This window comes from Megachile rotundata, chromosome 7, assembly GCF_050947335.1.
Source record: "Megachile rotundata isolate GNS110a chromosome 7, iyMegRotu1, whole genome shotgun sequence".
In the NCBI taxonomy this organism is placed as follows: Eukaryota; Metazoa; Arthropoda; class Insecta; order Hymenoptera; family Megachilidae; genus Megachile; species Megachile rotundata.
In genome coordinates this window covers 10,441,956-10,465,231 of record NC_134989.1, presented here as the reverse complement: position 1 = coordinate 10,465,231, position 23,276 = coordinate 10,441,956, and the positions used below count along the sequence as shown (strand labels likewise).

The 23,276-nt window shown below is 33.4% G+C and overlaps 1 protein-coding gene across 2 annotated transcripts in view; it reads right to left on the bottom strand.

Annotated features, from left to right (window-relative positions):
* Positions 1–6,460: 6,460 nt before the first annotated feature.
* Positions 6,461–23,276, bottom strand: part of alpha-Man-Ia (alpha-Mannosidase class I a) — a 627,691-nt gene continuing 610,875 nt past the window's right edge. For both annotated transcript variants that reach the window (XM_076533836.1, XM_076533837.1), the window contains 4 exons: positions 17,584–17,808; positions 16,578–16,783; positions 15,896–16,090; positions 6,461–10,873 (listed from right to left, as the gene is read on the bottom strand). In XM_076533836.1, the coding sequence (XP_076389951.1) occupies positions 10,751–10,873; positions 15,896–16,090; positions 16,578–16,783; positions 17,584–17,808 (749 nt within the window). In that variant the 3' untranslated portion in view covers positions 6,461–10,750. The remainder of the gene's footprint in view (positions 10,874–15,895; positions 16,091–16,577; positions 16,784–17,583; positions 17,809–23,276) is intronic.

Here is a 23,276-nt window from a genome sequence, read left to right as displayed (position 1 = left end):
TCTGTGTTTATTTCTTTTTGATATTATCATTGTTATTATTAAAGCACTTAATTTGTATTTAAAAGTTTTTATTTTTTGTTCAATTATTTAAATTTTATGGATTATAATAAATTAATATTACTGAACATTATATAAATGTTAGGTCTTAAGGTTGTAATAAATTATTACTGCTGAACATTATATAAATGTTAAATTAGGTTAGGTTAGGTTCTAACAAATATAATTAAATTATCATAACTGAACATTATAAATGTTAGCTTAGGTTTGAAGGATTATAATAAGTTATCATCACTGAACATTATATAAATGTTAGCTTAGGTTTGGTTAGGTTTCAAGGATTATAATAAATTATTATCAGTGAACATTATATAAATGTTAGGCTAGGTTAGGTTAGTTTTAAGGATTGTAATAAATTATTATCATTGAGCATTGTATAAATGTTAGGTTAGGTTTGTTTAAGTTTTAAGGATTATAATAAATTATTATCATTGAACATTATATAAATGTTAGGTTAGGTTCATTTAAGTTTTAAGGATTATAATAAATTATTATCATTGAACATTATATAAATGTTAGGTTAGCTTTGTTTAAGTTTTAAGGATTATAATAAATTATTATCATTGAACATTATATAAATGTCAGGTTAGGTTTGTTTAAGTTTTGAGGATTATAATAAATTATTATCATTGAACATTATATAAATGTTAGGTTAGCTTTGTTTAAGTTTTAAGGATTATAATAAATTATTATCATTGAACATTATATAAATGTTAGGTTAGGTTTGCTTAAGTTTTAAGGATTATAATAAATTATTATCATTGAACATTATATAAATGTTAGGTTAGGTTTGTTTAAATTTTAAGAATTATAATAAATTATTATCATTGAACATTATGTAAATGTTAGGTTAGGTTAGGTAAGTAAGTACAAGCAAAAAGATGCAAACAAAACCACGAACGGATCAAAGTATTATCATCATTTATTTATTTAACTGATCATGACAAAGTAATAATCACATAAAGCTGTTAAAAGTAAAACCCCCGTTATCACTAAATCGTGTACTGTATTTACAATGTATATAATTAATAATTCGCGTTATCGATTAATCGAGCGCGTCTCGTCGTTTTATCGTTCGTTTCATCTTTCTTTCCCATTCATCGACCAACGATAAATATATAATATATAGAATTTTTCATCTTTTCCTTTATTTATCATTTAACCGGCGTGTCTGTATCGCTCTGCTTACAAAAATTAGGTAAGTAAAGCTAAAAACTTGTTTACTATCTTTTCTTTCTATTATCATTTTTTTTTCATCTCGGTTTCTTTGACAAAAGCGCACGTAGAAATTATCCCTCGTTATTCTTTTATGTTCTCCCATTTTCTCACTCAGACACACGCACTCTCTTTTTATTTTCAACACTCGCTCTCTTGTTCTCCCTTCCTGACACAAGAAACAATATTATTGGTACCCAAAACCCCGTTTTAATGAAATCCATCAAATAAAATACACTAGTTAACAATAAATTATTAAATATCTATTCACAAATATATGCATAGGCTAATTATCGTTTTATTAATAACATCATCACCGTCGATCTATCAAATCGTGACCGCCATTGAACATTTCGTTACATTGTTTTTCTTTACACGAACAACGGCCTCACGATTCCCTGTTGTTTCTTCTCGATCACCAGCAAAATAGAATAATTGTTCGTTCGGTTTGTTCGCGAGAAAAGGGAGACAAAACCGAAGATTCTTCAAAACGGAGGACAGTTTGTAAATTCGTTAGCTGACGTTCGAATTTTCGTTCACGCGATCGTTGATCGCGATTCCTCGACGAGCAACAACCCTGTACCCTGCTATTAAATATCCCGCCGACACGGTACGCATTATTCTCGGCCGCGAACAAAAATATTACAAACGCGATCATCCCCTTTTTCTGGTAACTCTCCAAACATCGAAGAACAACGATCTGGTGGAATTGAGAGAAATCTTTGAAAGAAACAGAAATCGTTCAATCTCTTCGATCTGTGAGTGTGAAGCAGCCTTTATATCGAACAATTCTTGGAAGGCTGTTATTCTTATTTTGTTCAATACGATTTGTAGTTGTTTTAATTGAAATTTTCAATTTTTTATCTCTTCAACTTTTCAATTATTCAAAATTTCAATTTTTCAGTTATTCAATTTTTTAATTTTTTAATTATTCAATTCTCAAATATTTCAATTTTTCAGTTATTCAATTTTTCAATTATTCATTTACTGAATTTATCAAGTATTCAATTGTTCAATTCTTCAATTATTTAATTTTTCCATTTTTCAATTGCTCCATTGTTTAGTTATTCAATGATTCAATGAATCAAAGATTCAATGGTTCAAGGATTCAATTACTCAATGATTCAATTGTTCAATGATTCAATTATTCAATGATTCAATTATTCAATGGTTCAATTATTCAATGATTCAATTATTCAATTGTTCAATGATATAATTATTCAATGATTCAATTATTCAACTGTTCAATGATTCAATGATTCAATTATTCAATTACTGAATTTTTCATTTTTTCAATTATTCAAGTACTGAATTTTTCAAGTATTTAATTCTTCAATTTTTCAATTATTCAATTTCTCAATTTCTCAGTTAACTTTCCCGACTTCCAAATTTCCCAATTTTTTACATTTCCAACTTCTAAATTTTGAAGTTTGGAATTTTACAAATCTGAGAGTTTAGTAATAATTTAAAAAATATGGAAATTGAGAATTCGGATTTTGAGGTTTCCAAAAATTTACGAATTTGAAACTATAACAATCAGGAAATTTATAAAATCGGAAATACACTGAAAATTGTTCACTGAAATACGCTGGAAATAATTCAACACAGAACAAGTAAACTTGAAAAACTGAAATCTCGACAAAACGCAAGAATGTTCAATATTAAAATTCGTCCAATGTAAACGCCGCTTTAATCGCGACAAAGAAACAGTGATATTTACGTAAAGTCGGAACGAATCGCATGGAAACATGACGATGGAAAATTCCGAATCGAAAAGCGGCAATCTTCGCGTGTAGATCTAGTGTTCGCGTCATGGTGACGATGTACCTCGCCGCTAGTCACGTTCCCAAGGCGTTTCGTTTCCATTGAATAAGGAAAAAAGAAACGTACGGAAATATTCCCGTATATACGTATATATGTATATATATTCTATGGTGCCGTATTTCCGTTTCAAGGATGAACGCTCGAAAGAACGAGATTTTTCGAGAAGTCATCCGTCGTCGAGGAACGACAGCCAAGAGGCGAAGTATATTTTATGTATAATATATATTAAGTAACTTTCTGGCCGTCTTAGTCATCGACGAGTGCGATTCTCGCTGATTGTTTGGAAAGTTGGACACGGGAAGCTTTTCTTCTTTTTCACAAAATTTTATTCTACGAAGAGAACTACTGTTGGCAGCTTCTTCAAATTTCCCGCGCCTTACACTGCGGCGAAAGGCAGGAAACGGTCGCTTGTTGAATTCGATCGACGATTTAATTATTTAGTAAATTCTTTTGGTTATTTTCTTCGTTACTTTTGGGAAATTTGGGACTTTTGCAATTTTATTTTGGGCATTTGCTATTTGTTATTTTGAGCATTTGGTAATTTCTAATTTGGACTCTTTTTAGGGAAAAATTTTCATACATAGAAACATGAAGTTTTGGGACTTGAAAGTTCTAAATTTATATAAATTTATAATAACAGAGTGATCCACGTAATTGACATGAATTTTGTCTTTTCTAATTGCAGTTCAAACACATTTTGAAATTATTTATTTTCCTCCACATTTTCAATTTCTGAATTTATTTTATTTTTACTTTGTGACGTGTGCATTTCAATTTGATATATATTCTCTTCAATATTGTTCATATTTGTTCAAATAAATATTTAAAACACATAATGATATACTGTCACATGTGACATATGTGACGTGACGTATAATGCAAAATTTATATTTAATATATTCCATACGATCGATCGATTTTCAACAGCTTCACGAAAATGGAAATCGTTCCAACTTTGAACCCGGTCTTTAAAGAAAATATTTCTAAGGGTAGTTTTCGCGATTCCACAAAGTTTCCAGCAAATCGAACGCAGGCTCTCCACGCTAAAACGCATCCATCAAGAATTTACAGTATCACTCATGCGCGTTATCACTCTAAATTCTCGCTTCGTTGCAAAGCCTATACAATTACACCAGCAAACGCTATAATAACTCTTGCATCTACGCCTGGGTACCTTCGTATAGAATATGACTTTCTTCATCATTTTTTTGTATTTTAATTTTATCTCCTGCCGGTTTTTTTTTAAATCTCTTTATATACACACGCTAGTTTATCGGCTGCTACGGTACGCTCGCTAACTACGACTCGCTGCTTTTGCTTTCCCCTTCTTGTTAAACGCCGCTCTGTCGTTTAACAGACACGCTCGTTGTCTCTCGCCACTCTCCTCGACACACGAACAATAAAAACGAAGAAAAATGAAAAGAGAATTGAAGACTCATGCGCGTACACTCGCACCGGAAACTCTTGATCAGAGCTGTTGATTCGCCGTTGTTCCCGCTGGGATCGCGAGAGATGCACGGTGGCTAAAAGAACAGCCATCGGCAGTGAACACCCGATAGAGAAGAGACCATTGAACGCGGTGATCGATTATCAATTGACTTTCGATTAAGGGTAACCCTCTGTTTTGTTTAAGGGTAAGGTTGTGGTGAGATTATGGTGAGGTTATAGGTAGGGTTATGGTAAGGTTATAGGTAGGGATATAAGCAAGGTTATAGGTAAGGTTATGGTAAGGTTATAGGTAGGATTATAGGTAAGGTTATAGGTAAGGTTATAGGTAAGGTTATAGGTAAGGTTATAGGTAAGGTTATGGTAAGGTTGTGGTAAGGTTATGGTAAGGTTATAGTAAGGTTATGGTAAGGTTATGATAAGGTTATGGTGTTGGGGTGCCTTTGGAGATTGTTGGTACTCTTGGGTGCAACGAATTCAATTTGGTGAAATTGAGAATTTTTTAATTTTGTGAATTTGACTGTTTAGAATTTTGATACTTTGGAGGTTTGGAGTCTGAGAAGTTTTGAATCTTGGAATTTTGGAATTTCTGTACTTTAGAACACTGGAAATTTAACATTTAGAATTTGGGAAATTTGCAATTCCAGGATTTTGGAGATTTTGAATTTTGCAGTTCCAGGATTTTAGAATTTTGGGACTATGGAAATTTGGAACTTTGTAATTCCAGGATTTTGGAAATTTGGAACTTTGCAACTCCAGGATTTTAGAATTTTGGGACTGTGGAAATTTAGAACTTTGCAATTCCAGGATTTTGGAAATTTGGAATTTTGCAATTCCAAAATTTCAGAATTTTGGGAATGTGGAAATTTGGAACTTTAGAGTTCTTAAATTTTGGAGTTCTGGAATTATGGAAATTTGGAATTTTGGAATTCTTGAATACTGACATTATGGAAATTTGAAATTTTTCTTGAATTTTTGAATTCTGAAATTATGGAAATTTGGAACTTTAGAATTCTTGAATTTTTTAGAGAAATTTTGAATTTGAACTTTTTGAACTTTAGAATTATGGAAGATTAAGGTCTAAAAATTTTGGAATTTTAGGAATTTTATTAGATTTTTCTAAAATTTGAATTTTATGATTTTAGTGTCTATTAATTTAGGTACTTAAGAACTAAAGGATTTTGAATTACCTCAATTATGAATTTATATAATTCTCCAACCTTAATAATTTTAATAACTTTACTAACTTTGTAATTTTTAATTTTGCAGTTTGAAAATCTATAATTTATAGATTCTACAATTTTCTCAACTAATTACAAAGAACCTCAAATAGCACCCAAGTACATCATTGACTCTCCCCTTTAAAAAATGTCGAAATCCACAAACTTCAATAGACAATTTCACATAAAAAAGTACCAAACACTACAAAATTCGTCAACCTAAAAAAACTTGTATAATAACATGAAGTATTATTATTAAATCACATGATATATCAATTCTATTAAAACTTGTTAAACTCTCACCCTGTCGAAAACTATGATAACTTTATTGTCCCATATAATATAAAACTGTTCTCCCTTATGAAACTCCAGCAAGCACATTCGTTTCCAATATTACGTTCATAAGAATTCAATGGCGCTGACTTTACAGAATCGCGTTACAAGTCCAAAAGAATCTTCCAAAGAAAGTTTGTCTTTAAGTTAAAAACTTCCCGCGGAGTTTATCCCGCGGGTTACATGGAAGCATGCACAATTCTCTTTTAAGATCCAAGAAACAAAGGGACTTTTAAAACTTATTTACGCGACCAAACAGTTTTCGCGCGGAAGTTTTGAACAAACTTAGAAGCTTGTATAAAAAGCGAATTAAAAAATAATTGTCGTAGTACGAACATGATTATTCGGATTAAAAAACAAGACCATTGAAAACAATAACACTGTATTTTATTATTTTACGTCGAATAAAATCATTTTTCTCAGAGGGTCACCCTTTTATTGTTGAACGTACACTGATGAGCAGATGTAGGCTTTTTTAAGGGTATTGCGATGTGGGAGAAGAGGAGTTGAGTATGTGAATTTTTTCAAATTTTGTGATTTGGATTTTTTCAAAGTTTTGGATTTGGAAGTTTAGAAATTTGGGGTTGAGGGGATTTAGGGGTGTGATTGGGAGATTTGGAGATTTAGGGGGGTTGGGCATTTGGGGGTTTTGGGATTTGGGGGTTTTGGGATTTGGGGGTTTTGGGATTTGGGGGTTTTGGGATTTGGGGGTTTTGGGATTTGGGGGTTTTGGGATTTGGGGGTTTTGGGATTTGAAGGTTTTGAGATTTGGGGGTTTTGAGATTTGGGGATTTTGGAATTTGGGGGTTTTGGGATTTGGGGGTTTTGGGATTTGAAGGTTTTGAGATTTGGGAATTTTGGAATTTGGGGGTTTTGGGATTTGGGGGTTTTGGGATTTGGAGGTTTTGGGATTCGGGGGTTTTGGGATTTGAAGGTTTCGAGATTTGGGGGTTTTGGGATTTGGGGGTTTTGGGATTTGGGGATAATAGAAATTTGGGGTATAGGGATTTAGAGAAATAGGAATTTGGGGTGTAGAGATTTGGAGAAATAGGAATTTGGGGTGTAGAGATTTGGGGATGTAGAGATTTGGGGATGTAGAGATTTGGGGATGTAGAGATTTGGGGATGTGGGAAATTGGAAATGTGAGAATTTGGGGACGTGGGAATTTGGGGACGTAGAAATTTGGGAACGTGGGAATTTGGAGACGTGGAAATTTGGGGACGTGAGAATTTGGGGATGTGGGAATTTGGAAATGTGAGAATTTGGGAATATGGGAATTTGGAAATGTAGTAATTTGGGTATGCAGAGATTTGGGAATGTAGGGATTTGTATCTACAGTAATACAAGACTACATTAATTCAGAGCTACAGAAATTTACATATACAGAATGTCAAGAATATAAAAACTGCCAAAAATAAGAATTTGTTGTCATACAGCTCTATAAAGAAATTTTGAAACTTATAAAGACCTATGAACAAAGAAACTTAACGACTTGTGGATATAGGAATTGTGAATGTCAGTATTACACATTTGGAATTTGAGGATCTCTTATTCATAAATTTGCAAACTTACTATTATTTTCAAGAATTCAAAAATGCAGCTCAGAAATTACAAAATTTGAAAATCAACTCCCCAAAAATAAAGAAAAATGATGGAAGTCACCCTTACGCCTTTCCCCATTCAAACAAAGCCTACATCGCTCCCAGTGAACTCGAAACATTTAAACAATTAGCCAACGTCAAACAACACTTCGACTTCCTATTCGATCGATAAAAGAACAAAGTCGTCGTATCAAACAGGAATCGGATCAAACGAATTTCCATGGACGCTTTCCGTCACCGAGATGATCGATGCACGGTTCATAGTTATTAAAAAGTAGAAAAAGATAGAAAAAGCCGCGGAGAATAGGTTCATCTCGGTGTTTGTTTAACCAGTGTATAAAATCGATATTGGGCAGCGATGATTCGATCGAGGAACATCGATCGTATTATATTATACTGATTTCAACGTTTCACTTTTTCGATTAACTTGTTATACATTTAGTAATTTAATGTTAATTTTTGTTTATTCGTAAGATTTGAGATTTGTTATTCTTGTGAGTCATTTTTAAAATAATTTTTAGTACAATGTTTTAAAATCTGATACTAAACTAATATACTAAACATGTATATTTACATATAAAGCATATTTTATATTAAGTTAAACATTTTAAGTATATAAATACTGTAAATTAATATGTTATATTTATGTTACATTTATAATTCTTGTATCAAATTTTATTAAGGATTTCAACCCTCTTTTAGGTTATGATCACGCTGATTCATAATTTCGCTGATCAAATTTAATTTCGCATTTCTTTATTTTCCTACACTTTTATTTTTCTTTAATATTGTTAGGTTAATTTCAATATAATCATCTTTTAATACAATGTTCGCACTATGTCGCAATTTAAAATACATATGCACCCATAAATTTGGGTTAAACAAATCTCAAATCTCAATACGCTAAATTATCCCCTAATAATCCCCGAAACCGATTAAATCTATTTGTTCTTAGAATAAAATTGATTCCCCAGTTGCTAAAAATTTCTTTAAAATCAGTGTGTCACGTATTCCCGAAAGAAAGAAAAGAACTCGAACAGAAGAAGGATGGAAGAGAATAGATATTGGTTAGATATCGACGAGCCGTATCGTCGTGAATTATCATTAAATCCGAGTGAAACGTTCGTTCATGATTCTGCTCGAGAATTGCTTTTCTGTGTGGCAGACGAGAAAAGAAATGGGCGAAGCACTCAGGCAAAACCGTTCAATTTTCATTCCGTTTCTTCCTCTCTCTATCGAAGTCCTCTCTCACATTCGTACTTTGTTTACTAGTTCTCTCCGTCTCGCTGTTTATTATATATTCTCACACACTCGCATTTTATTGTTTCGCTATTTACAAACGTTCTGTATACGGCGTGTTCACGTTACAGCTACTCGTCATTTTTCATCGCATGTAATAGGAGTGAAGAGAAGATGTGATAAAATTGATCTATATGTGTTTTTATATTGTCGATGAACTTTGAGGGGTAATATACAATTTCTGGGGTAGATTTAAATTTTCTGGGGTAGGTTAAATTTTCATATTTATTGTTTTTATAGAGTATGTTTGTTAGATTGATATATAGGTGGAGCGTAGTGGGACTAATACTGCAGCTTCAAGTTTGGACTATTTTGAAGTATGCTGCGTTTATGGAGAAAATGGCGGTCAAGGAGGAAGAAGATGCAGTATTTGAGTGGTTTGAGAAATTAGTGACTCTGAATGTTGAAGAAAGAATTTGGGGGTTTGGGATTTGGGGATTTAGGAATTTGAGGGTGCAGGGATTTAGGGACTTGGGAATTTGGGAATTAGTGGATTTGGAGATGTGGAAATTTGGGTGTGTAGAGATTTGGGGATTTAGGAATTTGAGGGTGCAGGGATTTAGGGACTTGGGAATTTGGGAATTAGTGGATTTGGAGATGTGGAAATTTGGGAATGTGGGGATTTGGGGAGCTAGAGATTTGGAGATGTGGAAATTTAGGTGTGTAGAGATTTGGGGATTTAGGAATTTGGGGGTGTAGAGATTTGGGGACTTGGGAATTTGGGAATTAGTGTATTTGGAGATGTGGAAATTTGGGAATGTGGGGATTTGGGGAGCTAGAGATTTGGAAATGTGGAAATTTGGGTGTGCAGAGATTTGGGGATTTGGGAGTTTGGGAATTTAGGGATTTGGAGATGTAGAAATTTGGGAATGTCAGAATTTGGGGATTTAGAAATTTAGCCATTTAGGAATTAGGAGATGTAGAAATTTGGGAATGTGAGAATTTGGGGATTTAGGAATTTGAGAATGAAAAGATATTAAGATGTAGAAATTTGGAGATTTAGGAATTAGAAAATTAAGGGATTTAGAGCTCCAAAGACGTGGAGATTTAATTTTGTGGTAATATAATTATCATCAACTCTACTCACAAAACTATGAATTGTAACACAGGTATTTATAAATCTCCAAATTTGAATATTAAAAAACTTGTCAATTAAAGATTTTATAAATCTACCAATTTCTCAGCATCCTAGGATCCTCCCTAGGATCTCATTCACAGATCAATTTTATAAAACCCACCTTCCAACAACCTTGTTACAAATAACCAAAAAAAACCACCTTAGTAACGTTAATCGTGAACACCCCCTATACCGCTGTGTATGTACGTGTACGTGTATTTGTTGCTTAAATAACGTTCGTTTAACATTTTCCACGCTCCCAGTTCCCTATTATCTCGATTTTACCTAAAATAATTATTTAATTGTTATTTAACCGCGGTGACACGTGGTTTTAAAGGCTAGTCTCCACGTTGTCAATTCCGCACTCCCTTTTTTTCTTTAACTATTTCATTGTTCTTTGATCATTCATTTTGTTATGTCACGGGTTTCTTAAGATTTTCCTGTACTCGATTGTTCACTATTTGTTTATATTCATTTTTTTTATTTTCGTTTTTTATTTTTTCTTTCTTCACGTACACCGGCGAGTTCTCTTGCCGTCTCTTCATGTCTGCGTCGCTTCAACGGATATCCGGTGTCCGCAAACGATTTCGATGTATCGTCGGTGCGTGTTTTAGTCGAGGTGAAAAGGTTCTGATGAATTATAAAGGGGGAGCTGGCCGGTACAGAGGATTGCCCCTGATGGGAAGCACGTGAGCCTCGGAGTTGAACACCCACTCGTCAAGGTTTATGAGATCGTCGTCGCTGAAGAGCAGGTAAAGGTACTGTAACACACAACAAAATTTATTTAATATTCATTTCATGTCATTTCACTTACAACTGTATTAAATTTATTAAGTCCTTAACGTATCTTTGAATACAAAATTTAAATATGTTTGTAACAGGCAATATGTTAATATTTTTACAGTTCATTGTAACACACAATAAAATTCATTTTAACATTTATTTTATAACATTTCATTTATAACCTTACTAAATTTTCATTTATTAGGTTAGTAACGTATCTTTGAATACAAAATTTAAATATCTTTGTAACAAGCAATATGTTAATATCTTGAGAGTTCATTTTATTAAATGCTCCATTTTGTGTAACATCCATTTTGTGGAGCATTTAATGTATTACGTATCTTTATATAATTAAACTGATAGCATTCTTGTCTAGTTAGGAAGTAGACATAAATTCTTGACATAAAAGTGTCGCTAAATATCATGTATGGTACAACAATTTGAAGCTTGTAGTTTGAAGGACATTGCTACGTAAAGTTTTCATCGATGTCTTTAATACAAAATGGCTGCCTACCAGTTATAGCACACATCAAGTGATTTCAGTATGTGTACAAACTAACATAAATTCATGACATAAAAGTGTTACCAAATATCATGTATGGTATATCAATTTGAAGCTTGGAGTTTGACGGAAATTGCTACGTAAAGTTTTCATCGATGTCTTTAATACAAAATGGCTGCCTGCCAGTTATAGCAAGCATCAAGTGATTTCAATATGTATACAAACTAACATAAATTCATGACATAAAAGTGTCACCAAATATCATGCATGATACATCAATTTCAAGCTCGGACTTTGACGGAAATTGCTACGTAAAGTTTTCATCGATGTGTTTAATACAAAATGGCTGCCTACCAGTTACAGCACACATCAAGTGATTTCAATATGTATACAAACTAACATAAATTCATAACATAAAAGTGTTACTAAATATCATGTATAGTATATCAATTTGAAGCTCGGACTTTGACGGAAATTACTGCGTAATGTTTTCATCGATATGTCTAATACAAAATGGCTGCCACTTATAGCAAAGACTAACCAAGATGTAGTCTGACAAATCGATGACATAAAAATGTAAAAAAACAGCATACATGGAATGTAAAGTTTAGAATCTGATAAAAATAACTGTATAATGCATTTATTAATATTCGATGGCATAAAAGTGCAACAAAATAACAAAAATAGTTTATAAATCTAAAATTCAAAGTCTCACAAAAATAACAGTTTAAAGTCATCACTGTTTTTAACATATTAACTGCTGATTATAGTAATAAGTAATTCTGAGAGATCTAAAATCTGACACAAATCGATAACATAAAAGTGTAGAACCATTTAAAAAATAGTCCACGAATTTAGAGCTCTGTCGAAAATCATCTCATAAAGCTTTCATTAATTCCGTTAATATAAAACGTTAGATTGTCAATTACAGCAATTAACGATCAATTTCGAAACGTTCAAAATAACACAAATTAGTGACATAAAAGTACTACAGAATATCATAGACAACGTGTCAATCAAAAGCTTAAATTAGCAAAACAGTATTCTCAATATAAGCAGACTTTTCGTTAGAGCAAATAACGAATCAACCAATTTATAGCACAGTATTGTCCATTAGCGAATATCCAATTTCAAATCGTTTATTCCGTAAAATGGCCATTTCGATTTGTTTTCGGGTTAACAACTGAAAAATTGTACATTCATCATGAAACAATGAACTAAAAAGTCTATCACCGTTTCCGGAGGGAAGTGATCAAAAATTGAACACTCGGTGACGGGTTGTAGAGTCCATAAATTGGACGATTCATTATTTATTTCAACGTTTCGTGTCAAAAATATCGATGCAGTATTTACAGTGACTGTTTTCGAGCTTTACACTTTGATATGTAACAAACATTGCACTTTTGTCAAATATAATTTGAAATAATTAGCTGCTTTATTTCAGAGCAGCCATGATGTAGAAATTAATCTCCATTTTCGTCAAGCAGCCATTATCTAAGAGCAGCCATTTTGAACTTCTTAAAACTCCTTAATAAATCTTCCTCACAAAATTACGATAAATACCCTATCATTAAGTTTTAAATTTTTATTTCGATACATTAAGAATGTTATTTGATAATTTGTGTAATGAAATCATGTTTCCACGTTTTCAAATCGTTCATCTGATACGCAATTTAATCCTCATAAATTATGTTAAACAATATGCAAATTGTTATATTCACCGAATCGTTTCAAATCTACGCGCGTTTAGTGTCTTTATTTATCGAATGGTTCCGGTGAAATTGCTGTGCAATCATTTTATTGCTAAAATGGACTGAGTACGGTTTCTCTGTCGACGTACATTCTACTGCAGTAGAACAAGACCGTATTGGTCAGCCATCGATACTCTACTCTCGATTACACAGAGGCTGATGTAATTTAATAACATTGAATACCTCGTAATCATACTCAGCACACGATTCACTTTAGCCATTTGTATAATTAACAAATATTGTGGAAAGCTTACTACCATTAATAATAACTATAATTCACAAACGTGTATTTAACAATTATCACTGTGCACGTTTTGAAAGTGAATGTTTTGGAATTTTGGAGATTTGGAGATTTTATTTTAGGAATTTTTTAATCGAGGTATATGATGAATTTTTTAATTGAGGTATATGATGAATTTTTTAATTGAGGTATATGATGAACTTTTTAATTGAGGTATATGATGATTTTTTAAATTGAGGTATATGACGAATTTTTTAATTGAGGTATATGACAAATTTTTTAATTGAGGTATATGACAAATTTTTTAATCGAGGTATATGATGAATTTTTTAATTGAGGAATATGACGAATTTTTTAATTGAGGTATATGATGAATTTTTTAATTGAGGTATATAATGAATTTTTTAATTGAGGTTTTAGGTTAATTTTTTTAATTGAGGTATATGATGATTTTTGTAATCGAGGTATATGATGAACTTTTTAATTGAGGAATATGACGAATTTTTTCATTGAGGAATATGACGAATTTTTTAATTGAGGTATATGATGAATTTTTTAATTGAGGTATATGATGAATTTTTTAATTGAGGTATATGATGAATTTTTTAATTGAGGTATATGATGAATTTTTAAATTTGAAATTGTGAAAATTCGAGAATGTAAGAATTTAGAAATTGTAGAAATTTGTGAATACAAAAATTTGAACATGATAAAATTTAGAGACTTAACAAATTTTTAAACGTGAGAATTATGTAATGTATGTATATTAAAAAAATCTAAACTTGATAATGTGAAAACTTGAAGATTTTTCAAAGGGAGTATACAAACTTAAAAATTCGTATACTTAACAAATTTTACAATGTGAAAATTCACAAAGCTTGCCCAAATAAGAACAGAAGAACAATCTAAAATATCATTTGCAAATTAAAAAATTTGTCAATACAAAAAATTGAAAGTTTACGTTTCTAAAATTTAGCAAACTTGAAACATCAAAAAATCTAAAAATACAGAAACTAATGAATAAAATATAATAAATGTACAAATATAGAAATTTCCCTTATGAAAAAAAATACATTTTATACTGTCAGCAGTTTATATTATTATCAAGACATAAATCAGCAAGATGCAATTTGCAACGGTTTTAGAAGCTTTAAAATATCCCGGTAACGCCCAGAAAGGCGATAGTTAATGTGATTTCTCCGACTAAGATCCAGTGGGATTCGGCCAGCAATCAACCGCGCGTTAATAAGACGATTAACTGCTTAACGCAGCCGCTGTTACGGCCAATAATGGTTGCCTATGTTCCGTTTTATAAGCGTGTTCACCTGGTTTCCTAGATCGTTTAATCGTCCTTCTCCGGTTGCTAATGTTACAAAAAGCTTCTGGGTTCTTCTTTACCGGAAGTTAAGAAACAAGTTACGTGGAAACGTGGAGGATAATCGTTAAATGTTAACGGTAAACGTTGCACCTTTGCTGAGAAGTTGATGAATTTGCGGACGAGCAATTATGGGAACTTTTGTGATTTTGGAGATTTTGTAAATTTAGGGGACTTCGAAGATTTGGGGAATTCTGAAGATTTTGAGAATATTGAAAATTTTATGAATTTTGCAAACTTTCAGAATTTTTAGAATATTGAAAATTTTATGAATTTTGACTTTAGCGACTTTGAAGACTTTAAAGACAGAATACAGCAAACCAATATATTCAAAGTGCAGATTTTACTAACTAAGACTTTAGAAACTTACAATTCAATAAACCGAGATAATCAAGACACAAAATTGCACTAATCAGGACATTCAAAATGAAAAATTTCACTAAACAAGGCACTAAAAACGCAAGATTAAATCAACACTTTAATGGTCGCTCACACAACACGTTTGTGAAGATTGATGAACGTAGATGATTGCCTTAATAATTATCACACAAAAGAAAATATTAAATCTGTCGTATTAAATGTATTATAATTATTGTTGTTTTTATTTGTTGTATGTGTATGTTTGCACACGCTGAATTATTTCCTGAATTTATATAAAGTTTTTCTTAAATTAATTCTCCAAAAACATTGCTAGGTTAACGACATTTCTTAGGCGGCCATTAAAGTGTTAACCAAGATTTAATGCATCCTAATTGTAGTTGTTTTCGTTTGTTTTATGTGTATGTTTGCACACGCTGAATTATTTCTTGAATTTATATAAAATTTTTTAAAATTATTTCTTCAAAAGTTATGCTAGGGTGACGACATTTTGTAGACAACCATTAAAGTGTTAACCAAGATTTTATGCATCCTAATTGTAGCTGTTTTCATTTGTTTTATGTGTATGTTTGCACGCGTCGAATTATTTCCTGAATTTACTTAAAGTTTCCTTAAATTATTTTTTCAAAAATATTGCTAGGGTGACGACATTTCGTAGGCGGTCATTAAAGTGTTAACCAAGATATCGAACTGCGACTTCAAGTAAAAGTGCTAAAAATATCTAAAAACTTGATCGAACGTAAGATGCCTAACCTTTAGAGTTTCGGCGAAGAAATAACTCTGTTGGACATCGTCCTGTGGAGGATCAATCATGTAAACATTGTGAAGTCCGGTGAATCCTCCAGGAACCCGACAGTATTTCTCCAGTGCCTGAACAGCCTCCCATCCCCACTCACGGTATTTCGGGTCCTTTGTCAACCGCCACATCACGAAGTACGACTCGAACGTCTGAAAGAAAAATATTTTACCTCGGAATTTTGGCCGTTGGCCCGTGTTTGTTCGGCGAGCAACATTGAAAAGGATGGATTGAATATTCTAGCTTTCATTACCGGTCGAGAAAACAGCCGAAAATAAATGCTGAAACATTTCTCTGTTTGTTTGCTTTCCACGTTCCGCCATTTACCAGACGTTTCTCGACCCATTTCGAAAAACACGCGACTATTTTTTTTCCTAAAGCGACGCGGAACTTCGTTAATTAATGCTACGATAGAATCGCATTATATTAATTAACGAATTATAAAGCCTCGGTAATGGAGGAATCGAATTTTATTCTCGTTAAAGTTAAAAGCTCTTGATCAAATGAAATTCATAATGCTCTCGATACTAAATAATTTAAAATAATGCGAAATTACTCGAAAATTCACATTTACCTCGAAAGAAATTTATAACCGATATTTGATCGATTTTCTGGCGTTACGTGGTCAATGAACCTTACCTCTGGCCGCAGGATATAATATTTCTCGCCATTTTTTAAGCTCTTCGCTTCGTTGCCTTCGATGAAGTGGAAAGCTTCGGGGCCTAACTTTGTGACACTTCGATCATAGGACTCGTGACACGTGTTGGTCAGACCGGCGGCTATCGTCATATACCTTTCAGACAATTCGTTCTGCAGAGTTTTCGCGCCCAGTGCGAACATACCGCCTGCAAACATAATTGTTCAACGTTAATTTTATACTTTCAAACCCTCGAAAGGTCATTTTATCATTAAACCCATCTACATATAATGTGTACTTAATGAAATTAAAAAATAAATGAACATACATTAGTACACACATCTATTCCTTATCTTCATGAAAATTATTGCTAATTTTAAGGAATGTACTTTAACAAAATGTCTAGCTTATAATAAGAAACTTGTGGAGCGGTTATTTGACTGGTTTGGTAGCTTCAGTGTTAATACAATTTGAAATAAATATTTTTTAACTGAATTTGTAAATAAATAAATAAACATAAATTAGTACACACATCTATTCCTTATCTTCATGAAAATTATTGCTGATTTTAAGGAATGTACTTTAACAAAATCTCTAACTTATAATAAGAAACTTGTGGAGCGGTTTGGTAGCTTTAGTGTTAATGCAATTTGGAATAAATATTTTTTAACTGAATATGTAGTACTACACACATGGTGCATGTATACAATGTATACACATGATGCATCAACGTAATGAACCATTAGTGACAATTGACAACAGAGAAATAATAATTTTCAATAACCGTAACAGATTTTTTAAGTGAAGAGTTTTAGGGTTGACATCTGACAACAGCAAAAATACCTTCGAGTGCTAAGAATTAGTATTTCTGTGTCTTCTATAAATTGCAAAAACACAGTGACTTCAGTCTTTCATATAGAAATTATAATTATTGCAGACCTAACACACATCACTTTCTTAAAACATCTAGTAAAATTTCACTGTTATTTTCTTTAGACTTTAACTCACCAGCAAAGCACGCAAGATGCCCCATTTTGTGTTCAGGCCTGTCGTACTTCAAATCCGACACATAGAGAAGCTTGCCAGGTGATGTTTTTATCATGTGCTGATCTATCGCTGCTATAGCTTCGTCGTACATTTGTCTTGCTTCGACGTCTTCTTTGCCGGATTGAATCCAAGCCTTCAGCAGGTACTCGTAAAAACTGTCTCCGAGGCCTCCCAGTGACATGTGATCTGTGTTTGACATATAAGAAACCTTCGTTAATTACGATTCTGCTAATAGAACATTAATTATTTTATTTTATGATCATTTTGTTAAGTGATCATGGGTACATGATGTGGTGAATCATTTATTATTTTTTGGTTGGAGGACATTTTGAGGAGACTTCAAGGTTACTTGGAGGTGAGCTAGAGGTTATTTAAAGGTTACTTTAAAATTTAAAGATGATAGAAAGTAGTAAGCTGTAAGGTTACTGAAAGGACATCTAGGTTACTTCAAGGTCACCTAGAGAGTCACTTCAAAGTCACCTCGAAGTTACTTTAAGGTCACAGTACATAAATTAATAGTTAGAAATGAAGAATCTTATAAAAGTAATTTTTCTAAAAATTGCTTATTCAAAAAACAGTTTATAAAAAGAGTTTATACAAATCACAATAAATATAAATATGAAGACTATTACAATCATTCATGAATTTTCATCTTGCAAAAAAATATCCTACTAAATAAAAAGAATTATTTCTTTCAACCCAATTCACCCAAATAATTTTCATCTTTTCCTACAATTTTAAATTGCTCCACAAAGAAAAACGGTGTCGTTCAAGATATCCTTGACTTTAAAATAAAATTTCTTCAGAATTAAAATCTGCAGCTAGCAAATAAGAAGTCCACAAATTCAATGGCGCCAGAAATAAAAATTGCCCGAAACAGAAAATTTTCAAGGTATTAAATTAGCGAGAATAAAGGGAATAAAACGCAAGTTTTCATCGACATCGGTGAACACAATCGACCGGCAACAGCTTTTCATCGCGTTCATCGTTCGTTGTCGTCCGCCGTTGAAATTCATTCAACGCAACACGCTGTTGGCAGCTTCGATCCTCGTTCATTAACGCAGCCGGTATTCACGGTTTTCAAAGCGGATCGCGATTAATAACGTGGAGATGTGCAGGGAAGAACGGGATCCCATCTATCTTCGCGGAAATTCGCCAGGAAGACACGGAAGGACGCCTCATTGTGACAAGGAACAGTGAAACGGTCCAACACTTGGAAACCGACTCCTCCAGAAGAGGAGACAGTCACCGGCTACGGATATCGGCGAGGTTTTTGCACGAACAAGTGGTATACAGGGTGTACGGTCTAAGGATATTCTTCGTTTTTTATGAGCTCGATACAAAATTTAAGTGTTATTCTATCTTTGAGGTAATTGTGTTGTAACTTTCGTTTATGATATTTTTTAGGGTGGCAAAATGATAAATATTGTTAGAGAGTATGTTTTGGATGCTGTGAGAATGAGATTATTTGCAAATTTTTAATTATGGAAATTCTCAAACTTTTGAACTTGCAACTCTTTAAATTTCTTAATTCCAACATTCTAAAATTTTCAACCCTCCAAAGTTTCAACTAGCTAAATTTCCAACTACTCAAATCTTGAAATTTTTAAATTTTCAACCCCCTAAATTTCCAACTCCCCAAATCTTGAAATTTCCATATTTTCAACCCCCTAAATTTTCAATTCCTTGAATATTCAAATTTCCCAATTTTCGATCCCCTAAATTTCCAACTTCTTCAATCTTAAAATTCTCAAATTTTCACCCTTTAAATTTCCAACTCTCCAAATCTTGAAATTTCCAAATTTTCAACTCCTTAAATTTTCAGTCTTTTGAATCTTAAAATTTCCCAATTTTCAACCCCCTAAATTTCCAATTCCCTAAATTCCCAAATTTCCTAACTTTCAATCCCCTAAATTTCTAACCCCTTCAATCTTAAAATTCTCATATTTCACCCTTTAAATTTCCAACTCTCCAAATCTTGAAATTTCCAAATTTTCAACTCCTTAAATTTTCAGTCCTCTGAATCTTAAAATTTTCCAATTTTCAACCCCCTAAATTTCCAACTCCCTAAATTTCCAAATTCCCTAACTTTCAACCCCCTAAATTTCCAACCCCTCAAATCTACAAATTCCTAAATTCCCAACCGCCCACTCAAACGTTCAAACTCCTCAATATCCAAATTCCCGAATTCCCAAATTTTTGAATTTACAAATATCTAAATTTCTAAACATCGAAATGTCGTAAAATGTCGTCGACAGTACACCCTGTATAACCCGACAAGTTGTCTGAGAAGGAGGTAGATGGACAAAGAGAGAAATCTCGAGCAGTTTTACTCTCGCGACTCTTCTTCGTTGCGGCGAGCCTCGAGTACTTTCATTTTCCTCCCTTTTCCTGTAGCCGGGCTTGAACCAGAAACGAAATCCGCCGTACGGGAAAGAGACAAACCGCGATCGAAACCGGCAGAGGAAATAAATTAGATTCGCCGAAGCGGAACAGCGACGACTTTACGAACGGTAAAGTGGATACAGCGACTATAGAATTGTTCTGATCGCTCGAAATTCGGTTAGAATTGTCAAAAATATCTGTCGGAGGGTATTTTAGTTTCATAATTGCGTTTCTCCATCGTTTTTTTATATTTTGTACAATATTAACTCGAAGATTGTTCTTATTTGTTTTTTATTAATGTTGGTTTTATTTATTTTTTATTAATGTTGGTTTTATTTAATTTTGTGATGGCAGTCAACATTGCGGTCGTCAACATGGCAGTCAACAACATGGCGGTTATTAACATGGCGGTCAGTATGGCGGTTATTAACGTGGCGGTCAACATGGCGGTTATTAACATGGCGGTCAATATGGCGGTTATTAACATGGCGGTCAACATGGCGGTTATTAACATGAGGGTCAGTATGGCGGTTATTAACATGGTGGTTATTAACATGACGGTCCACATGGCGGTCAATGTGGCGGTTATTAATATGGCGTTCATCATAGGTCAGACAATTACATGTTTTATTACAGTAAAATTCAATTATTTTAATTGACCTTTAATATCACTAGAAAATGCTATAACTTCCCCACATTTATAAACCTTGCATCTCCAACTTCCACACCCGAATCCTATTTCTACCAAATTTTTCATGAAGAACAATAGAAAAAATCTAGACCGTAATGGCCGCCACAACTCGTTAACAGTGAAATGTTGTACCAGAAGCCTGTCACGAAAAATGTCGCTCGAAAATCTGTTGAAAATGGAGAACACAACAGTATCGAAGTAAATTGTTTTACATCACGATGTATCGGACTACGCACCGTATTCTACATTGTTTCCCGAAACTTGTCGGAACAATCGAGCCGGTTGGTAACAGCGCACGCAGCTGCATTCGTTTCAGAATCCACGCGAATGACCATCGAGGTAATTAGCTTCTTCGAGGTCGGCGTCCAAGTAGCCTCGCGATACTCGGGATTCAATAGAACCATAAATTTAAGACTCGAAGCTCGTCGAGCAACAAAAGCTGCGGTACGCGAAGAGGACGGTCAGCTTCGGACGATGATAAATATTCGTCGGGGATCGTCATACGTGCAACGGGAAAATACGGGAGGAGCAAGTCGGTGGAACAACAACGATAGAAGAAGAAGAAGAAGAAGAGGATTTAGCACCTGAGGGGATGCAAGCCATGATAAATGCGATATTCGGGATCGCGGAGAAGACAGCTCGAAGTCTCCCCGGAAGGCGACGGCAAAAGGAAAATAAAACGCGGAAGAAAAAAAGTTAGCAGAGAAAAATGGAACAGCAGCAACAACGTTGCGACGAGACTATTCCCATGTAATTGATTGCCGTCAGATTAAAAATCTATTTCGCACGAAACGCATCGAGATGCGTGAAGATTTATTAAATGAAATTACAGTAATAAAGGACCGGATGCGTTCGACATCGATCGGTATTCTTTAGGCTTTTCTTCTTCTGAGCCTTTTTTTACATCTCGAGATGACGTATCTCATTTGTAACCAGAATGTAAGGTAATTTGCGCGGCGATTTTTTCGTTTCGGTGGGATGTATTACGTCAAGAATTTGATACAGTGTTGCAATTATTGCCGATACTTGCTTCAGAAATTCTGGTAATTATAATGGTATGGATGATTCATTGCAGATCTCGAAGAGAAAAAGGGGTGTGATTGATCAATTTTGAATTATCACTTGAACATGATCGAATTTTCAAATTTTTATAGGTGCAAATTTTCTCAGCTACAATTTATTAGAGTTTGTTAAAATCATCGAAATCCAACGGATACCAATTTCAACTTGAAGCTTCTTTGCGGGAGGAGCATAAACGTTTCACCGACATGTCCAATACAAAATGCAGTAGAAACAGCGAACTTACGAAGTACAAATTACAGCAAATGACTGAAATACAGAAATGACAATTTATCAAAAAGTCATATTTTCTCTCTAAATATTTTGCAACTCAACGTCATTTTTGACCGATTTGAAAGTAACCTCATCCAGGGAAAGTGCAGGAAAATATCGTTGAAAATGGTATGCGTTTATTTCAAGGCAGACGAGAAATTATATTCGATGGTTCTTTTGAAAGACAGTTTTCATTAGGTGGGCACGGAATTTATGGAGGTGTGATATGGCACGAGGGAATAATTAGTTTCATGGTTTTTCACGGGAAGATTGATCGTTGCGCGTGGAATGAACGTGGACAATGATTCAAGCAACACGGGAGGAGGATTACTCAAGAATGCTGTGCAACATGCTATGCATTCCAAGATTTATTACCGTCGCTATAATTTATTTAGCATTCATGTAAGTAGACAGCACGTAGTCGTAGAAACGGTGCAAAGCTCTATGAAAACGGGGAACAGAACGCGACGAAATGGAACAAGAATAACGGGTCGAGCGCCGGAACTGAAATAACCTAGAATTTTAAATTAATCCTAATTCAGAGAATTCACGACACGTTCGGGGGTGTATAATCCGGATTCAATAGCGAGTAATTCAGAATTAATTCGAACTAATTCCATCTCGTATTTTCGAGCATCAGCTACCAAGATTTATTTACTCTTCGTCTCTGGGATAATTTTTCACATTTTTTTATTTGTAAACTTCTCTGATGGAGAAATTTTTCTATTTGGTCGGCAAGTTAGACTAAATTGGGTTAGGTTAGGTTAGAATTAGATTAGGTTAGGTTAGAATTAGATTAGGTTAGGTTAGAATTAGATTAGGTTAGGTTAGAATTAGATTAGGTTAGGTTAGAATTAGATTAGGTTAGGTTAGAATTAGATTAGGTTAGGTTAGAATTAGATTAGGTTAGGTTAGATTATATTGAGTTAAATTAAATTAAATTTGATTTGATTATTAGGTTCATTAGGTTAGGTTAGATTAGTCGAGGTGTATCTCGGTTAGGTTAGATTAAGGTATCTAATTTAGGTTAGGTTACATTAGGGAATCTAATTTAAGTTAGGTTAGATTAAGGAATCTAATTTTGGTTAGATTAGATTAGGGAATTTACTTTAGGTTAGGTTCGATTAGGGTATCTGCTTTAGGTTAGGTTAGATTAAGGCATCTAGTTTCGGTTAGGTTTAATTAGGGAATGTAATTGAGGTTAGGTTAAATTAGGAAATCTTATTTAGGTTAGATTAGATTAGGG